Source organism: Lytechinus variegatus, chromosome 2 (genome assembly GCF_018143015.1).
Source record: "Lytechinus variegatus isolate NC3 chromosome 2, Lvar_3.0, whole genome shotgun sequence".
Classification (NCBI taxonomy): domain Eukaryota; kingdom Metazoa; phylum Echinodermata; class Echinoidea; order Temnopleuroida; family Toxopneustidae; genus Lytechinus; species Lytechinus variegatus.
The window spans coordinates 8,106,809-8,132,564 of record NC_054741.1 but is presented as its reverse complement, the minus strand read 5'-3'; the positions used below and the strand labels follow the sequence as shown (position 1 = coordinate 8,132,564).

At 37.1% G+C, this 25,756-nt stretch overlaps 2 protein-coding genes across 3 annotated transcripts; both read right to left on the bottom strand.

Moving 5' to 3' along the window:
* Positions 1–1,004: 1,004 nt before the first annotated feature.
* Positions 1,005–14,913, bottom strand: LOC121407215 (protein C8orf37-like). Of its 2 annotated transcripts, none has more exons than XM_041598178.1 (5): positions 14,766–14,913; positions 5,695–5,770; positions 4,664–4,815; positions 2,059–2,207; positions 1,005–1,288 (listed from the first exon to the last, which is right to left on the bottom strand). In XM_041598178.1, the coding sequence occupies exons 1-5, from the start codon at positions 14,900–14,902 to the stop codon at positions 1,182–1,184; spliced, it is 621 nt and encodes a 206-aa protein (XP_041454112.1). In that variant the 5' UTR covers positions 14,903–14,913; the 3' UTR covers positions 1,005–1,181. The 2 variants fall into 2 exon arrangements, with proteins under 2 accessions (XP_041454112.1, XP_041454113.1); XM_041598179.1 differs by lacking the exon at positions 14,766–14,913 and adding an exon at positions 14,542–14,576.
* A 2,457-nt stretch (positions 14,914–17,370) lies between these two features.
* On the bottom strand, positions 17,371–25,374 carry LOC121409378 (p53 and DNA damage-regulated protein 1-like). The gene is made up of 5 exons (XM_041601313.1): positions 25,206–25,374; positions 21,938–22,025; positions 21,132–21,209; positions 19,584–19,664; positions 17,371–17,784 (listed from the first exon to the last, which is right to left on the bottom strand). Exons 1-5 carry the CDS (start codon positions 25,293–25,295, stop codon positions 17,690–17,692), a joined length of 432 nt encoding a protein of 143 aa, XP_041457247.1. The 5' UTR covers positions 25,296–25,374; the 3' UTR covers positions 17,371–17,689.
* Positions 25,375–25,756: the final 382 nt, after the last annotated feature.

Sequence of the window (25,756 nt, the reverse complement as noted above, 5' to 3'; positions counted from 1 at the left end):
AACAGTTACATGCACAACACACTGATAAGCAAATGTGAGAGTTGATATCACTCACTCACTATTTCTATTGTACTTTATTATACAAAATATAGGTTTGACAGCAAGAAAAAATCTATATGAATCATCATAGGTTGCCACAATGGCAATCCCCCTTAATCAAGGTGGCAAACCTTGTTTTACATTATGAGGAAAAATTATTCTTGATATTTTATACAAGAGAAATGGTGAGTGGGTGATGTCATCAATCTCCTCATTTGCATATCGACCAGGAGAAGCATATGACTTGTAAAATTAATCAAAGCTTTATCCAAAATGTCATAACTTTCTTACTTTAGATCCAATTATGATGAAATATTCAGTAGGCCTATAATGCTAGTTTGCTTTCTACATTTAAATCAACTTTTGACTGGGGTATACTTGCCCATTAACAATACATTCTTTTTCTCTGTCACCTCTAGAGATATGGAAAAATAGGATTCCTGAATGATGAAAACCATTAATTGCTAGAATATGATCATTTGTCAAAACACTTCACATTTACATACAGGGTGATATAAGCCTCTAGCAATAGTCAATGTCCATAGGATATTTCACATCCTGCAAACAATGTCTGATATGTTTCAATGCCCACAATTGAAATGGGAAAGGCAATATTTATTGCTTCATTCCCCTAGCCTATCTGACCAGGGGGGGTTTTCACTAAGAATTAAGTGTGACTTTGAATCGTAATTAAATGCAGAGTTTTGTGCGGAAGTAAAGGCATGACTGCATTGGTCAGATCATGCCGAGGGGAGCCCACTACTGCATATTGATCAACATGATTGCGCGTCGCATATCATGTATGCGACTGCACTTAAGTGCGACCCTAAATCATACTTAAATCTTTGTGAAACACCCCCCAGAATATCAACACAAAAACTGTTAAAGTTATCAAAATAAATGCATGTGTTACTTCTTTGACATAGAATTCTTGAGGCATGAGGCTTAGCAATGTTTTTTTTTTAGCTATAAAAAAACATCTATCTCTCTTTACTAATTATAGTCAAGTGTAATAAGCTTATACCAAATTTCCTACACTCAAACTCTCTGTCTCTCTCACTCTCTCTCTCTGTGATAACCATTTCATTAATATTTAATGCCACAATCTAATGCCCCCTCTACCTGGACAATGGCATCAGAGGTCACCTGACATGCTTCCCACAAACCCATTTGAGATCATGATCCTCGCTAAGATTTGTTAGAGTTCTGATTGACCTCCAGCAGCACTGGCATGCATATGCTCTACAACCTGTTAAACAAAAAAGCAGATAAAAAAAATTAATCAAAACAAACACAAGATTAAAAAACAAGTGGAAAGCCTCTTGCCGTCTCACCTGCATCACGCGATTCAATATAGCAGCAGTGCTAACTTTGAAAACTACTATAACTCGCACAAGATGTTCAGTGATACTTGGTTACTCTAATATACTTTCTAAGTTATGCTGTCATTTCAAAAACTTAACCTTCGGTTAAGATTTGGTGTTGACGCCGCCGCTGTCGTCGGAAAAGCGGTGCCTATGGTCTCACACTGCTATGCATGTGAGACAAAAAACAGTTGACATTGAAGGAACTGTCATGAAAAGATAACATTGAATATCACCAAAAAAATGATATTTTGCTAAAAATGCAAGTGATTGTGGAGGTAATATGAATTCCTGTAAATTCATGATCAGCCTTCTTCTGGAAAATGAACTTTATGACCCTTCTATCTAATGTGATGTAGTAGAAAAGATATGAGATATGTGTAAAACATTAAGTACTATCCATCTATGACCAACCATTAGCAGGGCTTCAATTTATCTAAGGCCATGGTGGTAGATGGCTATGGAAATTCTTTTGACTGGCCCATCAAAGCCACTCTCATTGACTTGAGATTTTTCATTTTTTCACTTGTCCTGTAACATTAAACATATGCAACCTGTTAGAACACTGGCCTCGCCCTAAAATAATATAAGAATTCATTATGTCTGCAATATTAACTATGGTAAGTATTCCTGAAAAAAAAATGGCGATACTAACCTTTCTTTTTTCTGAGTTTTGCACGCAGTTTCTGGAAGTCTGGAACATTATTCCTGAAGAAGAGATAATTGCAGCTCTGGTCCCATTCATAATCATCATAAAACACTATTTTGAAATCACAGGAGGTACATCGCAGCTGATCACAGGCTCTGGAATCACAAGGAAAATAGAGATGAATTAAATTCTCACCTGTCTTGCATCATGTTGACCTGACATTAGGTGAAATGTATCTTTGTCTACAGTGTCTTAAAAAAAAGGAAATCAGGAATTTGAGTTATGTTTTCCAGCTCAGGCAAATGGTTCATGAAGTTTTCTTCTTTATTTTGAAAACTTCTCTCACATGATTTGAATATTTCACACATGTATGAGGAACAAGAGAAGGAAAATGAAAGTCAACATAAAGTTGCGCAGAAGGTTCATTTCTTGTGTTTTTTGTTCATGCTTCTTTAAAAATTTACAGATAAGTTTCTGTAAAACACATTGCTTCTAAAAGCCTTGTTTTATTGTTTGTAATCTACCATGTCCAAATGATTCATTAAGTATTTGTGCTCAAATAAAGAGAGAGATTGTACTCTTACTATTAATGTCAAATCTGTAATAAAAACTCATTTGATGATTGCCATCTATCTCTGGAACAGGTTCTACTTTTAAATGGGATGCTCTATAATATTGCATTTGGTCTCAAGATGTCATCCTATTTTCATCTCTAACTTGTTTGCTCAATAACCAAAGTGGGATCATTTCCTGTAGGGCTGATCACATTTTGATCACTACACATTACCAAACTGAATGTTCTTTCTGATTACAACAGCTGTCAAGATACCACATGGTTTAATGAAATGGAAAACTAACTACGAAAGGTAAGTGATCAAATTTGCAATTTTGGATCATTTGTCATAAAATAAAAAGTTGACCATGGGTGTCAGACTGGACTACATGTATAATGATAAAATATCAAATGGGTTAGCCATTGTGGTACTGGATGATCTGGATATCAAACAATCTGTTATTAGAACAAATGGTGACATGCACCACTCACTCACACAGGAAGGAGATATGTTAAAGGGATGGTCCGGGCTGAAAGTACATATACATGTAGCTTAATAGAGTAGAATTCACTGAGCAAAATGTCGAAAATTTCATCAAAATCGGATAACAAAGTTATTGAATTTAAAAGTTTAGCAATGTCTTGTGAAAACAGTCGTCATGAATATTCATTAGGTGGGCTGTTGAAGTCGTCATGAATATTCATTAGGTGGGCTGTTGATGTCACATCTTGTTCTTTTGTATTCTATTATATGAAATTAGGTTTATTCAAAGAGGTTTATTCAAAGTTTTTCCTCCAAGATCTAGAAAAATTGGATTGACAACTGATAGTGCATTATGTATTTATTGCTGCAACTTATTTCATTATAAGGGAGACATATTATTCACACAAGTATGAAATAATGAACAAAATTATGATTTTATATGACATAAGAAAACAGAAAGTGGAGATGACACATCATCAGCCCACCTAATGAATATTCATGATGACTGTTTTCACAAAATAAAAAATAAAATGTTGCTAAACTTTAAACTTCAATAAGCTTATTATTTGTTATCCCATTTTGATGAAATTTTCAGCATTTTGCTCAGTGAATTCTACTCTAAATATTTTCAGCCCAGACCATCCCTTTAAAGGGAATGAAAGGTAGGCCTATATAATCTTCCTTACCCTTTCCTAACAAAAAGCATTATACTGAAAAATGGATTGTAAATGAAACACCAAGGCCCAGAATGAATTTGCAGAATAAGTAATATATTATGCTTGAAGATTGGACTAACAACCCCACCCCTCCCACCAACACAAAAATATACACACTCATAATTCTTAGCCACACAATATAGAAACCAAAGTAATATGATCTTTATCAGATCTGAATGAAAACATTTCTTTGCAGATATGATTAGTCTAAAATGCTAGAATTATGCTTCTGTAATTAGCTCCCTTGGGTCTTGGCCAAAACTTAACATTGGACGTTAATGACTCAACTGGGAACTAGGAATAACTAATAAAATACAAGGGAATACCCAGGAGAGAATCTCATCCTCATTAACCCAAAGAAACAAGTGTCAGTCATTTTAAAGAATTTTAAAAAGAAAAAAAAAGAACAGAGATAAAACCTTACATAAATTATGCAATAAACTAGGTTGATACAGCCATTTCAGAAAAAATAATTATAGTTAATACTTCTGAAAATTTGTCTTGGCAATTTTCTACACACTGGTAGTTTTGTACACTGTACTCTTTTTTTAAGGGGTTATCTGTCATCTAAGTTCTACCTCCCCCCCCCCCCCCCCCTTACTCCCCTCAAGACTCAAAAGAGAGAGAGAAAAAAAACATTCCCACATACAATGTTTCCTACATAAAACGAATGGGTTCAAATATACGGAAAGGATAAAAGGGACACAAACCTTCTCAAATCAGTGAAAATGTAAAATTTTCACTAATGTAATATTTTCCTTATTTATAGTACATTCTTGGATTTCCTTATATACATGTATATCCTGAATAGTTTTATTATCAACAAGGAATTATTAAGTTCTTAGGAAGTATACTTACTTCTGTACAACTGTAGATCCCACACCCATTGCTATTGAACTACCACCTAGGTATACCGGAAAGCATCTCCTCTCTGAAGATACCCCATTCACACCACCTGATCTAGAAGAGGAAGATTGGGATGGCGGTCCTGATCGATGTGAAATGGTCTCCTATGGGATAATGCATAATACATACTAATTCTCTTAGAATCAAATACCTTTCATTTTGACGATGAAATATAATGCAAAACAAAGAAAATAAAGTGATGGTCGAGTGACAAAGTGACCTGTTGCCGAGTTCTGTTGTTGATTTGAAGCAAATTTCATTTGTACTAGAAATTTCCCATTTTTGTTGATTATAATTCAAGTGATTAAAGACAAACTTCAATCATGTAACAAAAGCTTCCTATACTTTTATCTGAAAAGGGATAAATATATCAAATGAACAGCAACTGATTCAATTCAATTCAAATTAATTTTCACTATGTAATGAAAGCAACAAAAGCAAAAAAAAGGTGAAATAACATTCTGTGCTATGCATAAAGTCACCATAAATAAATACACAAAAAATAAACATCAGAACAATTACAGAATCAAAATGAACTACAAAAACCATCAATACAGAAAAGAAGACTATTTAAAGTCAAATTGCAACCTGAAAGTAATGACCTTTAGAGACAATACAAATACAGGAAAATACATAAAATAATTATACATGACAAATATACATATTAGGGCTACTTCTAGCTTCTCACATTATCAGTGATTTCCACTTTCTCACAATTTACTTTTAATCGTAGGCAAATATAAAACTTTTGAGTAATAATTTTTCTTTTTTTCAAAGTGCATTTCTAATCACTGCCAAGCTATTAAAAATGCACTTTGCTTTAAATCAAACACACCTAAACACACCCATCTACAACCAAAACAACAACTCAAAGTGGACATAGTGGAGAATTGCACTAAAAAAAAAAAATTTGTTTATTCATGTATTGGACAAATTAATTCTTACTCTCCCCCTCCTGATCAATCTTTAAATTTCTGTCTTACCAAAGGCTCCGGTACATCTATGATGTCATCAATGATAGAATCTAGCTCATCCTTCTCCTTTGATTTAGCAGTAGCACTAGTAGTACATTTGAAAGACAAAATGAGGAAAGAAAGAAAATAATTATGAAATGGTCAGAGAAAGAACAATAGCAATTATAGGTTTAAAAAAAAATTAGAAAATCAAATGTAGATGTTGTCATGCTAGTGCATAAATAAGTGAGTTAGGAGTCTTTGATATCAAAAGACATGTAGCATTGCCATTGGAATTGTATGATTGGCAATGAATGGATTTTGGTTCTTAACAAGTGCAGCGCCTCTGGCAGTGTCACCTGCAATGCGCGATTCAATATAGCAGCAGTGCCGACTTTGAAAACTACTATACAATAATTATTCACAAAAAACACCATTCATATAATGATACAATACTATGTTCATTGACAATAAATAACATTTGACCTTGATCATGCAACCTAAGACTTGTCAGTGATACTTTATTACTCTTACGTAGAAGTTTCATAAATCAGATCCATCAACTTTCAAAGTTATGATGGTAATTCAACAGATACCCCTAAAATTCATTGACCTTTGACCTTGGCTAGTGGCCTGAAATTCGCACAAGATGTTCAGTGATACTTGATTACTCTTTTCTCAAAGTTTTATTAACTAGACCAATAAACTTTAAAAGTTATGATGGTAATTCAACAAATACCCCCAACTTGGCCAAAGTTCACTGACATTAAATGACCTTTGACCTTGATTAACCCTATGGCCAAGTTTCATGAACTAGGTCCATATACTTCTTGAGTTATGCTGTCCTTTCAAAAACTTTACCTTCGGTTACGATTCGGTGTTGACGCCGCCACCGTCGGAAAATCAGCGCCTATAGTCTCACTCTGCTTCGCAGGTGAGACAAAATTGTCAGATCAACTCAGCTCAGCTGAGCCGGATTGAGAGAGAGAGACTAGTATTAGGCAACATCAGCCATCAATTCGATAAGCCTACTTGTTAATGTTGTTAAATTTTTGCCGAGTGCCATCTAGGTGGATTGCCCTTGGGCTTTTGGGAGTGATACATGGATCAAGATAGATTTTTTTTACCCCTTTCTGTCCTATAGACCACCTCTTTTGAAACCGACCACCTTGCGCGCATTAAAATCATTGCGTATAAAAAAAAGATACACGAAGGAGTGTAGGCGCAGTGTCCATAGAAACAGTAACAATCGATTTTACAAGAGAAAAAGAAGGATAAAAAGGTAAATTTTGGTAGAATTCATAAAAATTGTATTGACCAGACCCAAACCCTGCCGAAAAACAGTTGTTCATGTAAGAATCCGAGAGAAAAAGGTGGAAGTACTGAGACAATCATGTTGACATCATAGAACTGATTTGGAAGAGTCCAAATATTTCGCCACCTCGACAAAAATCAGCCGTAAACTTAGTGAATCACGGGTGGTCGGTTTCAAAAGAAGGGTACAAAAGAGCAAATGTTAAATCGTCGCATTCGTTGTTCGCTGATATATACGCGAATAGAATTGCAGTCGTCAATCAAACCATGGGAATCTGATCTGCTCAATTTTCTGCACAAATGAGACAAAAACTAGCTAAAACTGATAAATATTTTCACAGATACGATGCTTAGAAAATTAGGTGGTCTATAAGGGGTAGTTTCAACCATTCTATACAGCCTATACCATGGCCCTGGGAAGCGGGGGTGCTCCCCGCTGAAGCACCCCACCCATAGGTGCATTACATGCCGCCGTGCACAGGAAAATCACAGGCACTTCACATGCAACAATTGCATGGGACAAGAATTATATAGACTTCTTAGATTTTAACAACAATAACATTAAATTTCCACTAATTTTCCTAAAATACTACATTTAAGCGCTGATTTCTCTTCTTGATTATGAACTATGGAGTTTACTCGCATTTCCCGAAGATTTCATCTTAAGAGGGAGCGCGATTCATATTCATATTAAAGATACTACCCCGGGGGGGGCCACTTACATTGACGAGTGGATACCATGCGCGACCAAAAAAACACGTAAAAAGGGTGTCTTTTTCACGATAGGGCACGTTACGTCAGTGTTGTAGTGCCTTGATGCTCGGCCTTGGCCTTAAGGCGCCTTAAGGCCTATTTTTTCAAAGCCTTGGCCTTGAACATTCAGGCCTTGGCCTTGAGAGGGCCTTGGCCTTGGCCTTGAGGATTTTGAGCCTTGAAATTTCAAGGCATTTTCAAGGCTTTTTCAAGGCATTTTGTATTTTGTACTTTTCATTTGTTTTATACAAGTAATTATAAATGTTTCAATTGTTCTGTACATCTAATGACACTAAATACTACCAGTCAGCAGCAGCAGAAGCAGTATGTGTACCTAGCAGTGCCATCAATTGCAATTATCATCACATAATTATGTAACAAAGAGAAGTGATGAAAATTAATATTATTTATTGGTAATATGACGTAATCATGACTAATAAGGATAATGACAATATCAATAATAATGATAATAATTACGATTAGGATTATAGTCAATGGCGTAGCTACAGGGGGGCATGGGGGCACGTGCCCCCCCCCCCATCGGCTGACTAAAAAAAGGAGGAAAAGAGGGAGAAAGGAAGAGAAACGTAGTGGGAAAGAAGACAATTTTCATTATAATGTTATAATTATGTTATGTTACATTACATAAGAAACATTTTTTTCATATAAATGAAACATAATTTGCTCAGGGCATATGTCTTCATTGTTCCTGGTGCTCCCATTTTCTGTTTACCGAGATATATAATCCTGTTATACTAAAACCTCCCGTTTTCAAGTCAATATACACCAAACTACCAAATATATTTCCTCGCACTTCGAGTTATTCTTTTACATGTACAAAAGTATGCTTCTTTTTCATGAATACTGTAAGTGATTGTCCCATTTTAAGGTCTTAATATAAAACATTTCCTGTCCGTGCTTACGTTCGCAGTAGTGGATTGGTGAAAGAGTCTGCTCTCCATCAATTCCTAGAATGAGTCCTTAAAATCTTCCTTTTTCTGTTTTCTGATCTGAATATCAAAAATTTTCAGCTCGCGCTTCGCGCTCGCATCATTTGGTTAGTGAACTATGTAAGTCCTTCTTGAATTCCTACAAACAAGCCTTAAAATGCCCCTCTTCAGGTCTGAATTTCCTAAATTTTCAGCTCGCGCTTCACGCTCGCAAGATTTGATTAGTGAGATGGGTATGTTAATTGTTAATCATGATTACAAGTGCTTTATGTGCATGTTTAGATGTAATTCTAACAAAATCAGCAAGCGCTTATTGGCACTCCCATTAGATGACTATGGTGAGATGTGTATAATCTTAATAGATAAAAGATTCCTAAAATATAGTCCTTAAAATCTTCCTGTTTGGGGTCAATATCTACAAAAAATTCAGTTCGCGCTTCGCGCTCGCATTATTTAACGAGACAGGTACGTATCATGATTACAAAAGATTGATTGTAATGTCCCTTTTTAGGTTTGAATATCAAAAATTTTAAGCTCGCGCTTCGCGCTCGCATTATTTGACTAGTGAGATACATGTCTGTTTATTGGCACTGTCCTTATAAAAATATCTATATTAGTTCAGAATACCTGGCAACTGGGAGCGCTTTGCGCGCTCACTAGGCAATTCCAAGTTTTTGCTGGTGCCCCCCAATGCCGTGACCCACGGTACGCCACTGATTATAGTGATTTTATGACAGGAATAATTCTGACAGATCTGACTACAATTTTGACAACAATTTTCATACTCTAAAAATAGCTTACTCTAAAGAATGATAACAAGGTTGATTTCTATTCCATTAGGTTTTCCTTCTATTATTTTCTTTGACCAACAAGAATGTTTTAAGTCTTAATGATATTCTGAAAAGATTCGGTAAACTTGAACACAAACTTCAATTTCGTCATTTCCAAATGGGCTATGGCATCAATGGCATGATGAGCCAAAAATTTTGAGGGGCCAAGCATGGCATACAGAGCAAAATTTTAGGTTTCAAAATCAACAAATTTTGGATTGTGCTTGCATAAATTATTGTTAAGTAAGGTTCGCATTCAATTTACACAAAAAAATGCTTAGAATGTCTAGTTTTTAGATCGGAATATTACAAATTTTTGAGCTCGCGCTTTGCGCTCGCATTTTTTTGATTGGTGAGTTATGTATCCTATTTATGAGTCACTAAATGCAGTCCAGAACAGCTTCCTTTTCTGGTCACTAAAAATTTCTGCTTGTGTTTTGTGCTCGCGTTAATTTGTTTAGTAAGATGCACACCTATTTCATGATTACAAAAACAGCTCAAAATATTTAAATTTCATTTCTTATTACAACGTCTCGCAAGGATGCCCTTTTAACAGTGATTGGCACCATTAAATTGACCCAAAATCGAGTTTTACAACTTCAAAATTGATTTTTTTTTCAAAACCACTTGCTCGCTATGCTTTCTATAGCGGGAAATTAAAGCCTAAATCAAAATATCTGTCTTATCAATTAGAAATCACTTAAAAAAGCTTTGCTGAACTGCACCAAAATTCTCATTTTGACTTATACTGTAAGTGCATTTTTGGCTTTGACCTCCCCCCCAAAAAAATACATTCTGCCTCCCCTGTCCCAGGTAGAGGAGAAAGACATGTTGAGAATGGGCATGCCATGATCAGATCACCTTGGTAATAATAATTATTGCAATGTGAATCGCCTAGAACAATAATGAATTGTACAAATGTAACTATATGCTGATATGTTTATTTTAATTTGATGTCTAAATCTACATGATCTATCATAAAATTATTTTCGTTTTAAATGTACAAGGGTAAAAATTTTGCTCGCTCACACCTTTTATACATTTGGTCCTGTGTGTCATGTATGCCGCCTAAGCATTGTTGTCTTTTTTTTCCATATATTGTACAATTGAAATGCCTTGGCCTTGGCCTTGAGGTTTTCAGGCCTTGGCCTTGGCCTTGGGTTTCCATGCCTTGGCCTCAGCCTTGGTTATTGAAGCCTTGGCCTTGGGTATTAAAGCCTTGGCCTTGGCCTTAGCCTTGGAGGTTTGAGCCTTGACTACAACACTGCGTTACGTAGGTAACGTGATAAGGGTGTCAAAAACACGAAAATTATGAAAAAAGGGTATCTATTTCGCTAGGAAAATTACGTGTTTAGGGTCGAATTTGCGGGGATGATTAAACAAAATTAAAATGTTTTATAAAGGATGTCCTTTTTGCCCCAACACTTCGTGTTTAGAGTCCGATTTGCGCGAGGTGTAGAAGGGGGGTCGTACTAAACCAAATAAGGTAAATCCGACGACCGAATTAACGACCCGTAACAATAAAACATTCCTGTACTTGTTTAGGGGTTCATTTCAGGAATATTTGCCAAGATTTGTTTCATATACTTGTAAAGGGTAGGGTTTCACACGCCAATACTTGTTAAGGGGTGCATTTTCAGAATATGGAAATTACGTGTTTAGGGTGCTTTTCGAGACCCCATGGTCGCGCATGGTATCCACTCGTGAATGGAAGTGGTCGTCCGGGGATACAACTAAGGAGAGACTAAGCACTTGAATTATTTTACATGTAAATCGATGCAAAGTGTCCAATCTTTTTATTGTATAGACTTTGGTAGAACTTTTGTTGACAAACAAACAGTAGCTCCCTGCTGGCTTCGTTCAAGGAACGTAGAATTTTTGGTTTCATGCGTCACTTTGAATATTTTCCAAAAAGTTTTATCGTCAGCAATAATAATCTAAAAGTATCTTTTTTGAAGTAATTGCATTTATTGGTGTCCATATTTCATCAATCAATCATAGGATGTGCGCATACAATGAATTTAAATGAAATACTGACAAGCTGAATTAAGGTTACGAAATATATTAGCACCACCAAACAACGATCCCTTTTATTTGGGTGCGTCATGGTCTAATGGTTCTGACACTCGCCTTTGAAACAGAGGGTCGTGGGTTTGAATCATAACCATGGCTTATTTTCCTTCAGCAAGAAATTTATCCACACTGTGCTGCACTCGACCCAGGTGAGGTGAATGGGTACCCAGCAGGAGTAATTCCTTGCATGCACTGAGTGCCAGTGATGGTAGCTCGAGCTAAAGCCGGTGTAATAATAGCAGCGCTTTTTATCCTCTGGCAAAAAGCGCTTTATAAATCTAGCTATTACTAATTTTATTTTCGTGGAAGAGACATGCTAAGCCACTTCCCAGGCCGAGGTATGCTCATTTTTATATGCACTTTTTATGACCAACAAATAATTAAAAAGTTGAAAATGGATAGCCCATCACCGTAATGAGCCCTGGTGAGTAGCGGAACAAGTTTTGGCAAACATTATTCCTGTTATGAAGCGATGTTACCCGACGACTCAAAAATCCATTGGGTAACCATGTTTGCAGTGCGAGGTTAGCTTAGATCTAAAGCATGCTAACCTCGCAATTCAATAGTACGTGTGAGTGGAAGCACCCTTAAGATTTTCCATGGGGGTGCTGCGTGTATTATTTTCCATAGGCAGCACCTAATTCTGAAGGTGTGATAAATAAATATAACCCAAATGACCATCTTTTTGTAGTGAAACCCTTTTCTTTCTTTTTTTTTGCTTTTCAAATATCTTGGAACCAAAATAACCTCAATCTTTTAACTTTTTTTAGTGACAACCTTTTTTAGGAGGGGGGGGTAGGGGCTTTGCAAATTAACATCAGCACCTCCATTCAATAAATCGTTTCCAGAGCATTGGCCTATACCTGATTTCACAAGATCATTCAAGAATGTCATCAGAGTTCTGGCAAGAATGGCTACCTGCACTGCCCAGTAAAATCCAAGGGCCAATTGCACAAAAGGGTCTTTGCAAGAACCGTCAATTCCGTGTTGTCCATTTATTATGATGCGCCAAGTGAAACGCATCTTAAGTAAATTATGGTAGTGTGATTAAGGTCACACTGTGTGACCTTAATTTGCGCGATACCTAACTTCGCGCATGGGCGATAATACCTTGATATATCCGATTAATATTTTGAAAAAATGATACCACCAACAGAAAGACCGACTTATACCCAGTACAATAACTTTCTCGAAGACCTTTTGCGTCAGCTCCGAGAAAATTTGACCTCGACAAGCATCAATAATTCACTAGTTTGCAAGCGGAGGTCTCCAAATAAGTAAGATGTGATACCATGGATACCAACCGGATTCATGGCATTTTAACCTCCATGTGATACAATTATCTTACCTTTGTCTGCTTGATTTCTTTTCTAGATCCTTGCACAACGATTGTGCGCAAATTAAGGTCATACTTTTTCAGCTGAGCACGCACTAGTCGATTGCCGTGAATTTTGAGATTGCGATACCACTACCAGCGGAACCCTTGACCTACTTTATAATTCCGTCAAGCGAATTTGACTTTAGGATCTTGCCTTCCGTTTGGTATTCATGATTTTGATTAATTTTGTGTGGGAAAGAGTTCCATATGCACCCCCACCAAAAATAACAAACGATTGTTGAGACTTCTGATTCGTTCACTTCAGATTATTCTATGTTTTTTACTGTTACTTACCTTAGTTGGGACTCGAACTCACCTCGTTTTATCCGCAGTCAAGACCTTTCCTGCTGTGCTAGCGAGAAGCACTGATACCGGAAGGGGTATTTTAACGATTATCAGCCGATAGTTTGACTAGTCTGGACTCACACTCTCACAGACCCTTTACTGACTAAATAAACCGATGTCTATCATGTCTATGGACAATTACACGCCCTAGATCCTGCTCAAAATTTGGCGGAAAAAAGCCATAATTTGGTACGTATTTCCACTCCCCCATCATATGTTCTATAGAAGGGCTAGATATATTATTCTGAGCCTTCTCCATGTTTTTATTTTCAATTTTTGTGGGGGATGCATATGCAACTCTTACCTTTGTGTGAACTGAGAAATTTTTGATTGAAAATCAACTTCATAACATTATTAACAATCTTTAAAATGTGCGCAAATTATGGTCACCCCGGCCATCATACCTGCATTTGCAAACATGTTTTATTCATCCATTTAAACTTTAAATTAAAGTAAACAATATCGTTGATTCGATCATTCTTTGTTTGTGATATAGGTCTAGAATAGATTTATATCAATGTCATGATGACATGAATATACAAATTGATTTAAATGCTAGCTTTCCCAGTTTGGCAAGACTTCCATATGTCCCCTCCACTAAAATTGAAAAAAAATATGGAGGTTTATCAAGAATTATCTAACATATATCTAAGAGATTTAAGAAGGAAAAGTCGGATACATACCAAAATATGGCTTTATTCCGTCAAAAATTCGAGTGTGTGTAATTCCCAATGGCATCGGTTTATTTAGTCAGAAAAATAAATACCCAATACTCTTGGAGAGTAGACTAGTCGTAATATCGGTTGATAACTGGGCGTTGTGGCGTGCGCCTGTAATCCAAGCTGTGGGGAAGTTACAAATTGATGCAGAGGTTCGAGCCCTGGTCACGTCTTTCGGATGGTGACGTTAAAGGTCGGTCCCAGACGTAAATAATCATATCTGATTGATACACGTCTGACAAAACTCAAATACACACACGATAATTGTTATGAAACCCATGTTTCAACAATTCCTGCTAGCTCAGTGAGTAAGGCGACAGACTGGAGATGCTTCGTTCTGCAGTGAGAGGTTCGAATCCAAGTTCCCACCGGAACGCGGAAGTAAGAAATAAAAAAAGAAGATTAAAAGAGAAAGACAGAAGGAGGTTTTGGCCCGGGAACTATTTTTTTAAATTAGTGGGGGGACATATTGAAGTCTTTCCCAAGGCCAAAGTTTAGCCATTTGTTTATCATACATTTCAGAAATATCCCGCATACAGCAGCACATCAAAAAGATGGGCGACACGAAAGACGGTCCTTGCCTGGCTTGGTGTTGATCGATCTTAAAAAGACCCTTTCGTGCGCCGAGCCAGCCATGCATAATTGCAGTCTAGCCAGCTACAGCCTACGCCGATGCTCCCCGCGTAAAATAGTGTATCATGTAGCCATGGCAGCCACAAGCTAATTAATGTACCCATACCTTTTGCTCAGTTTTGGCTTCGATTTCAGTCTTGAATTCGCACTAATAGCCCTGCCTTCTGACCCTGACTTTGCTGGGGACTTCGTACAGAACTTGGTTTCGACCTCGTTCAGGAGATCATCTAAGTCGTCATCCATTTTCTGGTGAAAAAATCTTAGATGAGCGTGACCGCGTGTGAATGATGAGTAGTCCGATATGCATATGCGGCGCGGTAGCTGGTTAGCGGCTAAGCAAGCTGAGCAAGCGCGCGCTAGCGCTAGTGGCGCGGCCTGGCCGGCCGGCCTTATAAATTTCCGATCACTGAGCGGCCGGCCGGCGCGACCCGGGACTCGGATGTAGGCTCAGGGGGGGGGGGGGGTGGTGCCTCTAACTTGTTATTCAACTTTGAAAGAAAATCTGTCCTCACGTTTTCCGGAATATGTTCAAACAGTCATCAACTCTCCTCTTCCCTACATGTACATCCTCCTATTATTAATCAGGGGCCGCGGAACCGGGGGGGGGGGCTTCAGCCCCCCACTTTTTTCCAAAACCGTGTACAAAAACGTAAAAATTACCATATAATTCTGATTTTTAGCATGGTCAGCCCCCCACTTTGAAAACCGTTCTGCGGCCTGTGTTCATTCTTTTTGCAGCACCCCCACCTCTCTCTCTGATGCATCTACCAATCGTTCTTCCTCTGCCACTTCACACCTTTTTTTTTCTAGAAAATTTTCTTTTGTCCGCTCTCAATGGCCCATATTCTGAAGTCAGGTTTAACTAAGACCATGGTCTAATTACTCTGCTAAAATTATGGGGAGCCAATTAAGCATTCAAAATTTTTGTCTATATTATTTTTCACGTTTACTTTTTGGTTTCCTATTGCTTTTAAAACGAAGAATAATACTTCAAAATACTTCAGTTATCATTCCAGACAATTATGAACAATTTGAGTGTTATATCATTTAATGAATTGTATGTGTATTTTAGTGATTTGCAGTCCCATTGGCTATCCATAGTTAAACCACAACTTTAAACCAGGGTTTAATTTAAACCCGAGTTCAGAATTCGGGCCTCTGTGTTTACTATTTTTTTTTCAAGAAAATGTCACCCCCACACGTACCCTTCCAATCCTCTCTTCCTCTCACTTTCATCTTTATACTAATCTTTATTTCTCTCCCCTTAAAGGGAAACTTCACCCTAACACAAAGTTTATTGTAAAAATAGAAGAAAAATTAACAAATATTGCAGAAGTTTTGAGAAAAATCCATCAAAGAATAAAACAAGTTATTAGAATTTTACTTTTTTATTTGCAATGTCACATGCAAGCAGCTTTTTTACATCGTATGACCCAAAAATCAATGAAATATCATTTTCTCAGAAAATTGAAAATGGTTATTACTGTAACTTCAGTATAACAATATACAAATATCACACCCATGCATATGATCCTTTCCTAAAATGAAAACAAAAGTAAGTTATCACTAATCATTCAAGAAATGGAAATTCATAGTTTATATTACATAACATATGGGGCAGCTGCTCGTTTATAATGCCACAATTCTAAAATTTGAATTACAATAACTCTCTTAATATTTAATGGATTTTCCCCAAACCTTCTCCAGTATTTTTTCTGCTATTTTTACAACAAACTTTCTTCAGGGTGAACTACCCCTTTAACATCACACTTTCTCTTTCAGGATGTTCCCCTCCTACTTCTCACTATTTTTTCACTCTCTCCATTGATCTGTCTATTAATCTACCTACCCATATGATAGTCTGCAGGCACAAACCATTTGCTTTAGTAGTTCGCATATTGCATAATGCAGAGTCTGAAGTAGTGAGACTAGATTCAGTCTGTACTGTGGCTGGCTCTATTTGACACAGAGTCTTGGGAGTCTAGTCTTCACTCTAGTCCTGTTATTGGTTCAAGTGTCAAATAGAGGTCTGTGCTTGCAGACTAATCTACCCATTTCGCCCCCCCCCTTCATACTTTCTTCTCTAATACATTCTCTCTTTCCATTCCATTCTGCCATGTATCACTCAATGTTTTATTCATATATTATTCAAGCTAAGGTGTTGATAACAATATCTCTTCTTTTAACTCTGATATCATCTTGTGATTTTAGTTCACTCAAGTCCTTCATTCTCTTCCCCCCAAAATACTACTACGGTCAAAGCAGGTACATCCTACTACAATATAAAGGGGACAAAAAGCTTGCATCGTTTTATTCATAAACTATGATAACAAATGAGCAATACTCAAAAACAGGGTTTTTTTCTAATTACCTTCTCTGAAAATGTAAGATGCATTAAAAAAATGGAGGAAAAACAATCACTTTCACTTGTATGTGCATTTTCAGAAGTTTCTCCTGTGTATAATATTGTGGGAATCTCTGATTCCTATCAATTAAAGGCAATGAGTTTATATTTTCACATTAAAAAGATGATGACGATTAACATCTGAGAGCAATCCAGTACATAAATATAATGCACATTATCAAGGGAACTAGTAATTAGTAAGAATATATGTATCTATACTGAAATATAGATGATCAAGAATACTGCAAAAAAAAAACAGGGCTCCCAAATTGCAATTAATCTTAGTTTAATGCATAAGTTCCTTAAAGTATGAAAGAATCATACTTTTGTGTGAATGACACAGTGACTGAAGAAAATGTTTCCAGATGAACTATGATTGCTAACTTAAAATTGTATTTTGGGGGAGAATTCTTAAGTTGGAGAATTTTTAGGCTTAACTCATGTGAATACCACACGGATTCTCAAATGCTCTCATGGCAACATGCTTCCTAGAGGGACATGGCCACTCCTGTAGCCAGTACAACCTGAATAACCATCTGTGAAGACTCCCTCTATTGATGGTGTCATGTACAGGACTGACTGTTCCTCTGTTGACTGCAGTGTCCATCTTGGTTTAATCTAAGCCATCAGGTGTTGCCTTGGAAGCCCGTAGGATGGTACACTGCCTTCAGTTCATCCCGAGACATTGCCTTCAGATCAAACCCCTTTTTCTCTTCTTGACCTGAAAGAACGAAGGAAAGTATCACTTCATTAATAAAAAATCTACATTCTTTCATAAAAAGCAATAAAAAATTGCGACATCAGATCAATGTCCTTTGTATCATATTGGTTTTTGAAATTTCTCACGAATTCTTTGTTTTTTTACCTTTTGTTTTTCATTGTTCATTTCATGAACTTTATCGGGGACTCTTTAGAGATCATAAATGGCATAGAATAAATCCATTAAGACCAGCAAAACTAAAAATAATCACAAATTTGGTCTCAAAAGATGCGCAAGACTTGAAAGTAAAGTCAGCGAGCGACACGGTCAAAAATATTGAGCAAATCGTTGAGGAAGGGGCCTCTGAGGCCCCCCCCAGCCTAGATAGGGTTAAACCAATTACCATTTTGTCTGAATTCCACTTAGGTCATACCCACTTTGAATAATATATACTTTGTCTATCACCACTCAGTCTATTAGATGAAATATTTATCAAATCAAATTTTCATTTGACAAAAAGACAAAGCAAAAAAAAAAAGTAGACAAAGTAGAGATTCGATCAACTGGGCATTAGACTAAATCACAATTAGACTAATTGGGTATTAGGCCAGGGGGCCATTTCATAAAGCTGTTCGTAAGTTAAGAGCGACTTTAAGAACAACTGGTGAACCTTTCTTACGTGCTTAACCATCGCCAGTGAATATACCATTTTCCAGAAGAAAGGATCACCAGTCGTTCTTAAAGTTGCTCTTAACTTACAAACAGCTTTATGAAACACCCACCAGGTGTAGTTCAGACCGAACAATCATCAGACCAAAATTAGGGTAGACCATACAGCTTTAGACCATGTCCTAATAGAGTATCTAAGAAGGAGTCCAACTGATTATGAATATGAACTGATTATGAATATAAACCCAGAACAGAGCAGGTTGGATACAAACCATGCATTCAAATTTGTGTGCCTTCCAAACAACCGAAGGTTAATGGGGGGGGATCAAGTATACACACACGAGACTATCAAATTATATTGAAAGTTATCACTTTGGGTGATTTCAAGTACGATGTTCGGTATATTGGTATTGGTGTACAGACCGTGAAAACGCTCCTGAACAGAGCTCCAACACCGAGCTGGGTTCAGAGGAACCATACATGTACCAATCATCACGTTATCGATAGACTATGACGTCACGCCTCTGTGCTGCTGCATCATCTCAACTTTATGCTAGAACTTGTCAATGATGAAAGTGAAATCGCAGAGAAATTACAGTAAAATCTCATCGTACAGAATGCAAAGGCTAAAATCACTTTAATAATCAGAAAGAGTAAACATTATTGTCCATTAAATTGTTAAAGGCTTTAATGATTTGCATTCATCCTTACTGTAAAAATCTAATTTTATGGGGATGTTTTGTCCTGTTCGCCTGTTCGTGGGCTTCAATTCACCAACACCAACACCGAACTTGAAATCACAATTTTCCCAATCCCTGGGGGTTGGTGCTAGTAAATGGGGAAATTAAACAAAGATCGTCAAGACCAGCTGTGATGCTCGGTTCAGCAGACGAGATTCAACACCAGCGCTTAACATGAACTGCCGGAAAATACGTCATATTTTCCGAGCATCATTTCAAGTACGGTGTTGTGGCTGGTGTTGGTGTTGTCACAAAACCAACACCATAAATGATATTACCAACTATTTGAGGTAAACATTTCACTTTATAGTCCCCATAAATGATAACATAATTTTAGAGAATGATCACCCATGCAGAGAGCCAATCAATAGAAGACTTGAAAGCAGATATGATTGAGGAATTTTACAGTACCTTCCATTTCTCTAAGTTTGGCAACCTTTGGCTTTAATCCATTCCTCAGATCATTGATCTCTTCGTCCAGCTTCTTCTGATCTGTAAGGTGATGTATAAACACAAACAAAATGGGAACATTTAGATTAAAGTTGACAGACAGAATTTCCTGCAACAGCTCTTGGTGCAATAAAAGCAAATCCCTATACTTCTTCAAACCTTGATCAGAAAGAAATGTGAATATGTAAGACCAGATTGGTCTGACAGAACTTCAAATTCACATGCTTAGTTCTGACAGAACTTCAAATTCACATGCTTAGTGCAATGAGAAATGTTTGCTTGCTCAAATCAAGCACAGATGCTCAGCAATACAACCTAATGATTCTCTTAATGATTGTTGATCCTAATGACCCTTATGATTCCTAGCAGATCCATTCATTACAGTGATGTACGAGTCATATCTGATAGTCAACTGACCAACTTTATTCAAAGTACTTAGAGGACAGTCCTCAGTTCTGTCCTCACTTTGCTTGGTTTCATAATACATGTAATCCCGAATATTCAGATACTTCAGGCAAGGAGAAAGAATCTGCATTTTGCCCTATTTTTCAATGTGTCTGACAGCTGTGAAAATTGTACAAAATGCCCTAAATAATGCCTCAACAAAAAAATAAAGAAGCAGTCATTCAGGATCAATATGTTCAAACAAGGCAAAAGCGAGTTTGTGTCTCGCCCACTTATGAAAATAACCAGAAATATTGTGATTTGCGAGGGCATGCAACAGAATTGTATCGAAACTTCATTGTGAAATGACTGGGATGGAATAACACTTGTCATAAAAGCCTTGCACGTAAACTTTAATGTTGACCTGAAAATGACCTTTGACCTTACAATGTGACCTCTGACTGCAGAATAACATGCACATACCCCAAGTCCATCTACAAACCAAGTTTGGTTGAAAAGTGACTTACAGTTGCGGAGTTAGGTGTCATAAGATAGTCTTGCATGTAGACTTTAACATTGACCTGAAAATGACCTTTGACCTTACCATGTGACCTCTGACTGCAGCATAACATGCACGTCCCCCAAGTCCATCTACCATCCAAGTTTGGTTGAAAAGTGACTTACAGTTGCGGAGTTAGGTGTCATAAGAGAGTCTTGCATGTAAACTTTAACGTTGACCTGAAAATGACCTTTGACATTACCATGTGACCTCCGACAGCTGCATGAGATGCAATTCCCCCAAGTACATCTACCATCCAAGTTTGGTTGAAAAGTTACTTACGGTTGCGGAGTTCGGTGTCATAAGAGAGTCTTGCATGTAAACTTTAACATTGACCTGAAAATGACCTTTGACATTACCACGTGACCTCCGACAGCAGCATAACTGCAGGTCCCCCAAGTCCATCTACCATCCAAGTTTGGTTGAAAACCGACTTACGGTTGTGGAGTTATGTGTCATTAGGTTTGTGACGGACGGACGACAGACAACGGACGACATTTGGATCCCTTAGTCTCACCTTCACCTCTGGTGGGCGAGACAAAAAAAAAAGTTTTCAGGCAACTCACCATTGGTAAGCATCATCTTGACATTCTTGGCTGGAAATTTAATGAAAGTGTTCCCGAAGCTGACCCATGTTTTGACTTCTACATGAAGAAATAAAAGGGACTCAAGTAAATCAGTCAGGTGTAACCAGTGTTATTCACACAAGGGCTAGAGGAGCCAAGCTAAAAAATATTGAAATTGTGTGCAGATTCAATAATACGAAAAAGAAACAAGTATTTACTGACAGATGTAATAATGCTAAGAATGCAACAACTCTACATTTATGTAGGAACCCTCAGTCAGACAACAATGCATAAAATTTTAAAAAATATTTGCATAAAATGAATGTTCACTTTGAAAAAAAATGCAAAATTTATATCTTGTGTACTATTTACCACTGGATGGCGCATACTAACAACTAACTTTCATATTCCGGATTCACTAGCTTTTTATTATTCTTTGAACTCTCATGTAATGCCCAACAATGCCATCTGGATACAATTCTTCTTTTTTTTTCCAAGTCCAGAGAAGGTAAGCCTATATTAATGTCCATTGCTTAACACCCCTCCCCCAGAAATGCTTACATGTAAACAGCAGTTCAACACTTTGACTTACCGGAAATCAATACCAAAATGTGAAAAACCCTTTAAGACCGAAGAATTTTCCAAATGTAAGCAGTTGATAATCAATACTTATTATGAAAATATGTGTAATAAGTAACATTTAATGTAGGGAACTCTGAATGAAACACAATTATTCACAATCAATGCTTCAGCTTTTTTATTCTGTAAAAATTACCCTGTAGTAGGAAATTTCACCATTTACATACCCTTTTTACTCTTCTGAGATTCTGTCTGGTTTTTGAGCGCTCGAACTGCTTCTCTGCTTTGGTTTCTCTTCCGATCAAGATCCACAATCTAAGTAAAAACAAAATGGACAAAAGCAATATGAACAATTAGGCTATTTGTTTGCTATACCAGGAGCCTGAATCATCAAAATGCTATTGATTTAGATCTATCTATTCACTGCCATTGGATTAAGGGTTAGGTTTTGGGTACGGTATAGTGGTGTGTTTTTTTTAACAAGTGCACAGTGCACACCTAATTACCAATAATGCATATATAGCATTTTCATTTATTTGAAAGCAAGATAAAAGAGCATTGTAGATTAAATGCCTTGCTCACGGGCATAGGTGCCGCAGCCGGGGATCAAACTCCGGACTTTCCCTGTATAGCCAGGAGCCTTAGACCACTCAGCCACGGCACCTCCAGGGTTCAACATGATGCCGCCCTCTATATGCATGTTGTAGCTAAGCTACTATTAAACAAAGATGACAAAATGGGGACGTAAAAATTGGTAAGTTACAGTATATCTGATCTTCTCATAATAAATATGAAAGTAAATGTAAAGCTGATGTCCATGACATAATTAAGATATTGTTGTGCTTGTTTAGGGGGTCAATCCAGGGAATACTTTAAATACTCAAGGGTAGTGTTTTGAATCCAATACTTGTTAAGGGTAGGGTTTCACACACCAATTTTGTGAAGGGGTACATTTTCAGAACATGGAAAATACTTAATTAAGGGTGCTTTTCGAAACCCCATGGTCATGCATGGCATCTACTCATCAATGGAAGTCCCCCCCCCCCACCCCTCCGCCTGGGTTGCAACAACGGAGAAAAAAGACTAGTTTGGAGCCTACATACTTAGGTTACGGAAATTGAGGAGGAAAAAAGGAAGAACAGTGTGTGTCTGAGTTTGAAATAAACATAACTTTACCATAAGATTATTTATGTGTGTGTGTCTGTATGTACATGTACATGTAGATCACAAAAAAAGTCAACACAACATGGGAACAATACAATTTATTCTCTTTGAATCATTTCATGTTTACAATGATAGAACAATTTATATTTCATCACATATTCCACATCAGATTCTAAAGCAATTTGCAAAATATGATAATAGCAACAAGGTCTACAGTCCAAATTGAAACTGAGTGGTTATGGCTGCAAAATTAATATTTTAGAAGTTTTATCCATTATGAGTGTGTGTCTATATGGAGATTGAAAGTCCACACAACCTGGGAACAATACAATTCTTTTATTCTCTTTCAATCATTTCATATTTACAATGATAGAACAAATTATATATTACCACAAAATAAGCAAAGTAAAATAACAGCAAGCACGATTTACAAAGAATAGTGGTACGTGGTAGTGACTGCAGAATATTTTACTTTGTTTTCATTTTTAATTAACGTTTTTCTTTATAGTTTTCGGGCCACCAAACTTTACTAATGGGCCACCAAAAAAAATTAGTTGGTTTTGGTAGCCCCCCAAAAAAGTTAATGTGGAGCCTTGCATTATAAATGTTTTTTTTATATTTTTTTCAGGCCATTAAAAATATTAGAACATGAATGAGTTTTGATGGCCAGGACAACACCAAAACAAGTTAATTTGGAGCCTCACCTACAAGCACTCATTCACAGCGATTAATCGCTAATCTTTGTGTTATGGCAATGGGCCCCAGGTCATTTCACCTTGCTCATTCAATGAACAGGGCTATGATGCCATGCCCAACCCATGGTTTGAACTTTGAAGTTGTAATCTGTATAATCATGTCAGAATTTATTGAGGTTCTAGCCAATTTACATACAATGATTCAGTGCTGGAACTTACAGGGAAAGTAGAAATATTGCCTTATTGGGGGCAAAAGTTTCAATTTTGCCCAGCGCGGATAGGTATACCTTACCCAGTACTTGTTGTGTGTCCGGACGATCAATTTTAGAAAGTCATTGGAAAAATTTACAAGCAAAGTTACATCAATTTAGTAGGATGGGGGGTCGGGTGTCCGGACACTTATCTTTTTGAAGCCTTCTTTTTTGTCTGTGGATTACACTAAAAATATGAATTCATTACTTGTAATCATTATCTATTTTGTTCTTTATAATATTTCCGAACATTTTGTACTAAAAATTGATGAAACTTCGCTTGTAAATTTTTCCAAATGACATTCTAAAATTGATCGTCCGGACACACAACCCGTCGGATACACAACAACTGGGTATACCGTACAAAATGTTAGTATGGCAGTGAGTCCAAACTTCGCGCGTGTCCAAACTTCGCGGACGGTCATTATCTCAAAAACTAGCCAATATCCTTAAAATCTGACATCATCAATGTGAAAAGCGACCTACAATTACCCTTCGCTGAAAGTTTCTTTAGGATTAGTCCAGTATTCATGAAAATATAGGCAAAAGATCGGCAAATTTGTCACCGTTAGCGCCCGTTTTGAAGAAAGCAACAAGCATCACGATATCACCATTTTACAAGCAGAAATCATAAAAAATGTGAGTTAAATTTGGTACTAACCTATTCCATAGCATTTTGCCATCAATCTGATATAAATATTTCACTTTTTGAGCTTGAGTTTTTGTTTAAATCTCCACAAAAGCTTTGGTGCGCGAAGTTAGGTCACACTTTTTCTGAACGGTTTTCAAGCACAGCCCGCATTCGCCGATCGGAATAGAATTTTGAGATCGCGATACTGGCGAAACCCCGTGACCTACTTTACATTTTCGTCCATGATTTTATAGTTTACGATCTTGCCGTCAATGTGGTAACTATTTCTTGAATTGGTTTTGTATAAATTATGAATAATTTGTGGACAAAATTAAGCCTGATGAATATTTTTGAAAAGTGCGCGAAGTTTGGACACCCCATCATATTATAGAGAACAAAATATAAGATGATTACTTCCATTGAATTCATATTTTTAGTGTAATCCAATGACCAAAAAAAAGGCTTCAAATATATATAGTGTCCGGAAACCCGACCCCCCCCCCCCCCATCCTACCGTACAAACTACAATCCCTGCCTCTGGAGGGTAATTCAGAAGTCCGTTTATATTACTAGTGAATAATTTCTACTAAGTTAGGAGCCTCCTGTCCTGAAACGCCATCGGGGAGGCGCCGGCTGAGTTTATCTACCGGTACTGTGTACCGTATAGCAAAGTACCGTACCGTACTCGCCATGTCAATTGCCGATAAAAATTGTCACTAATGCATCTTTAAAAAGTTAGTTTAAGACAACATACCTGCTGTTTTTCGGTGAGAATTTCTTCTGCAAGTGCTTCCAATTCACCAAGATGAGTTAAGACGAAGTTCGTATCTCTGGATCCGGACATTTTGCATGAAATACCAGTACGGTAGTCAACATGGCCTTGATCGTATCCGTAATGCTTACCAAAGAGCTTTCGCAACGTCTATCTCACTATCGCTGATTGGGTCTGCATTATTAGCACTGCATATAAATCAAGTCCAGTGTTGGTCTTGGTGTTGGAGGTCGGATTGCTTCCCCTTTAGCTCCAAAACTTATTCTGAGTTTGTAAAACTGATCCAGACCACATTATTGACATCTCAACAACTAGTGACTTTTCGGGACCATCTTCATTATAACTTAGTTTAGTGTTATATAAATCGTGTAAAAATTGGCCTAACGCCAACACCAAAAGCTATAAAGGTCAACACTGAACTTGAAATCACACTGAGCTCACTCTCAAGTTTTCAGATCCTTCTATACCAATTCACATCATCGCGCATAATCCATAACTCAGTCCCTTTAAATTGAGGTCTCTGGAAAACTTTG

Coding starts and splice junctions, on each gene's coding strand:
- LOC121407215 (XM_041598178.1), bottom strand. CDS start 14,902: ATGGATGACGACTTAGATGATCTCCTGAACGAGGTCGAAACCAAGTTC. Junction 4,816..5,694: donor TAGATGTACCGGAGCCTTTG/GTAAGACAGAAA, acceptor ATTATCCCATAG/GAGACCATTTCACATCGATC. Junction 1,289..2,058: donor AAAACTCAGAAAAAAGAAAG/GTTAGTATCGCC, acceptor TTTGTTTAACAG/GTTGTAGAGCATATGCATGC.
- LOC121409378 (XM_041601313.1), bottom strand. CDS start 25,295: ATGTCCGGATCCAGAGATACGAACTTCGTCTTAACTCATCTTGGTGAA. Junction 22,026..25,205: donor TTCTCACCGAAAAACAGCAG/GTATGTTGTCTT, acceptor GTTTTTACTTAG/ATTGTGGATCTTGATCGGAA. Junction 17,785..19,583: donor CAAACTTAGAGAAATGGAAG/GTACTGTAAAAT, acceptor TCGTTCTTTCAG/GTCAAGAAGAGAAAAAGGGG.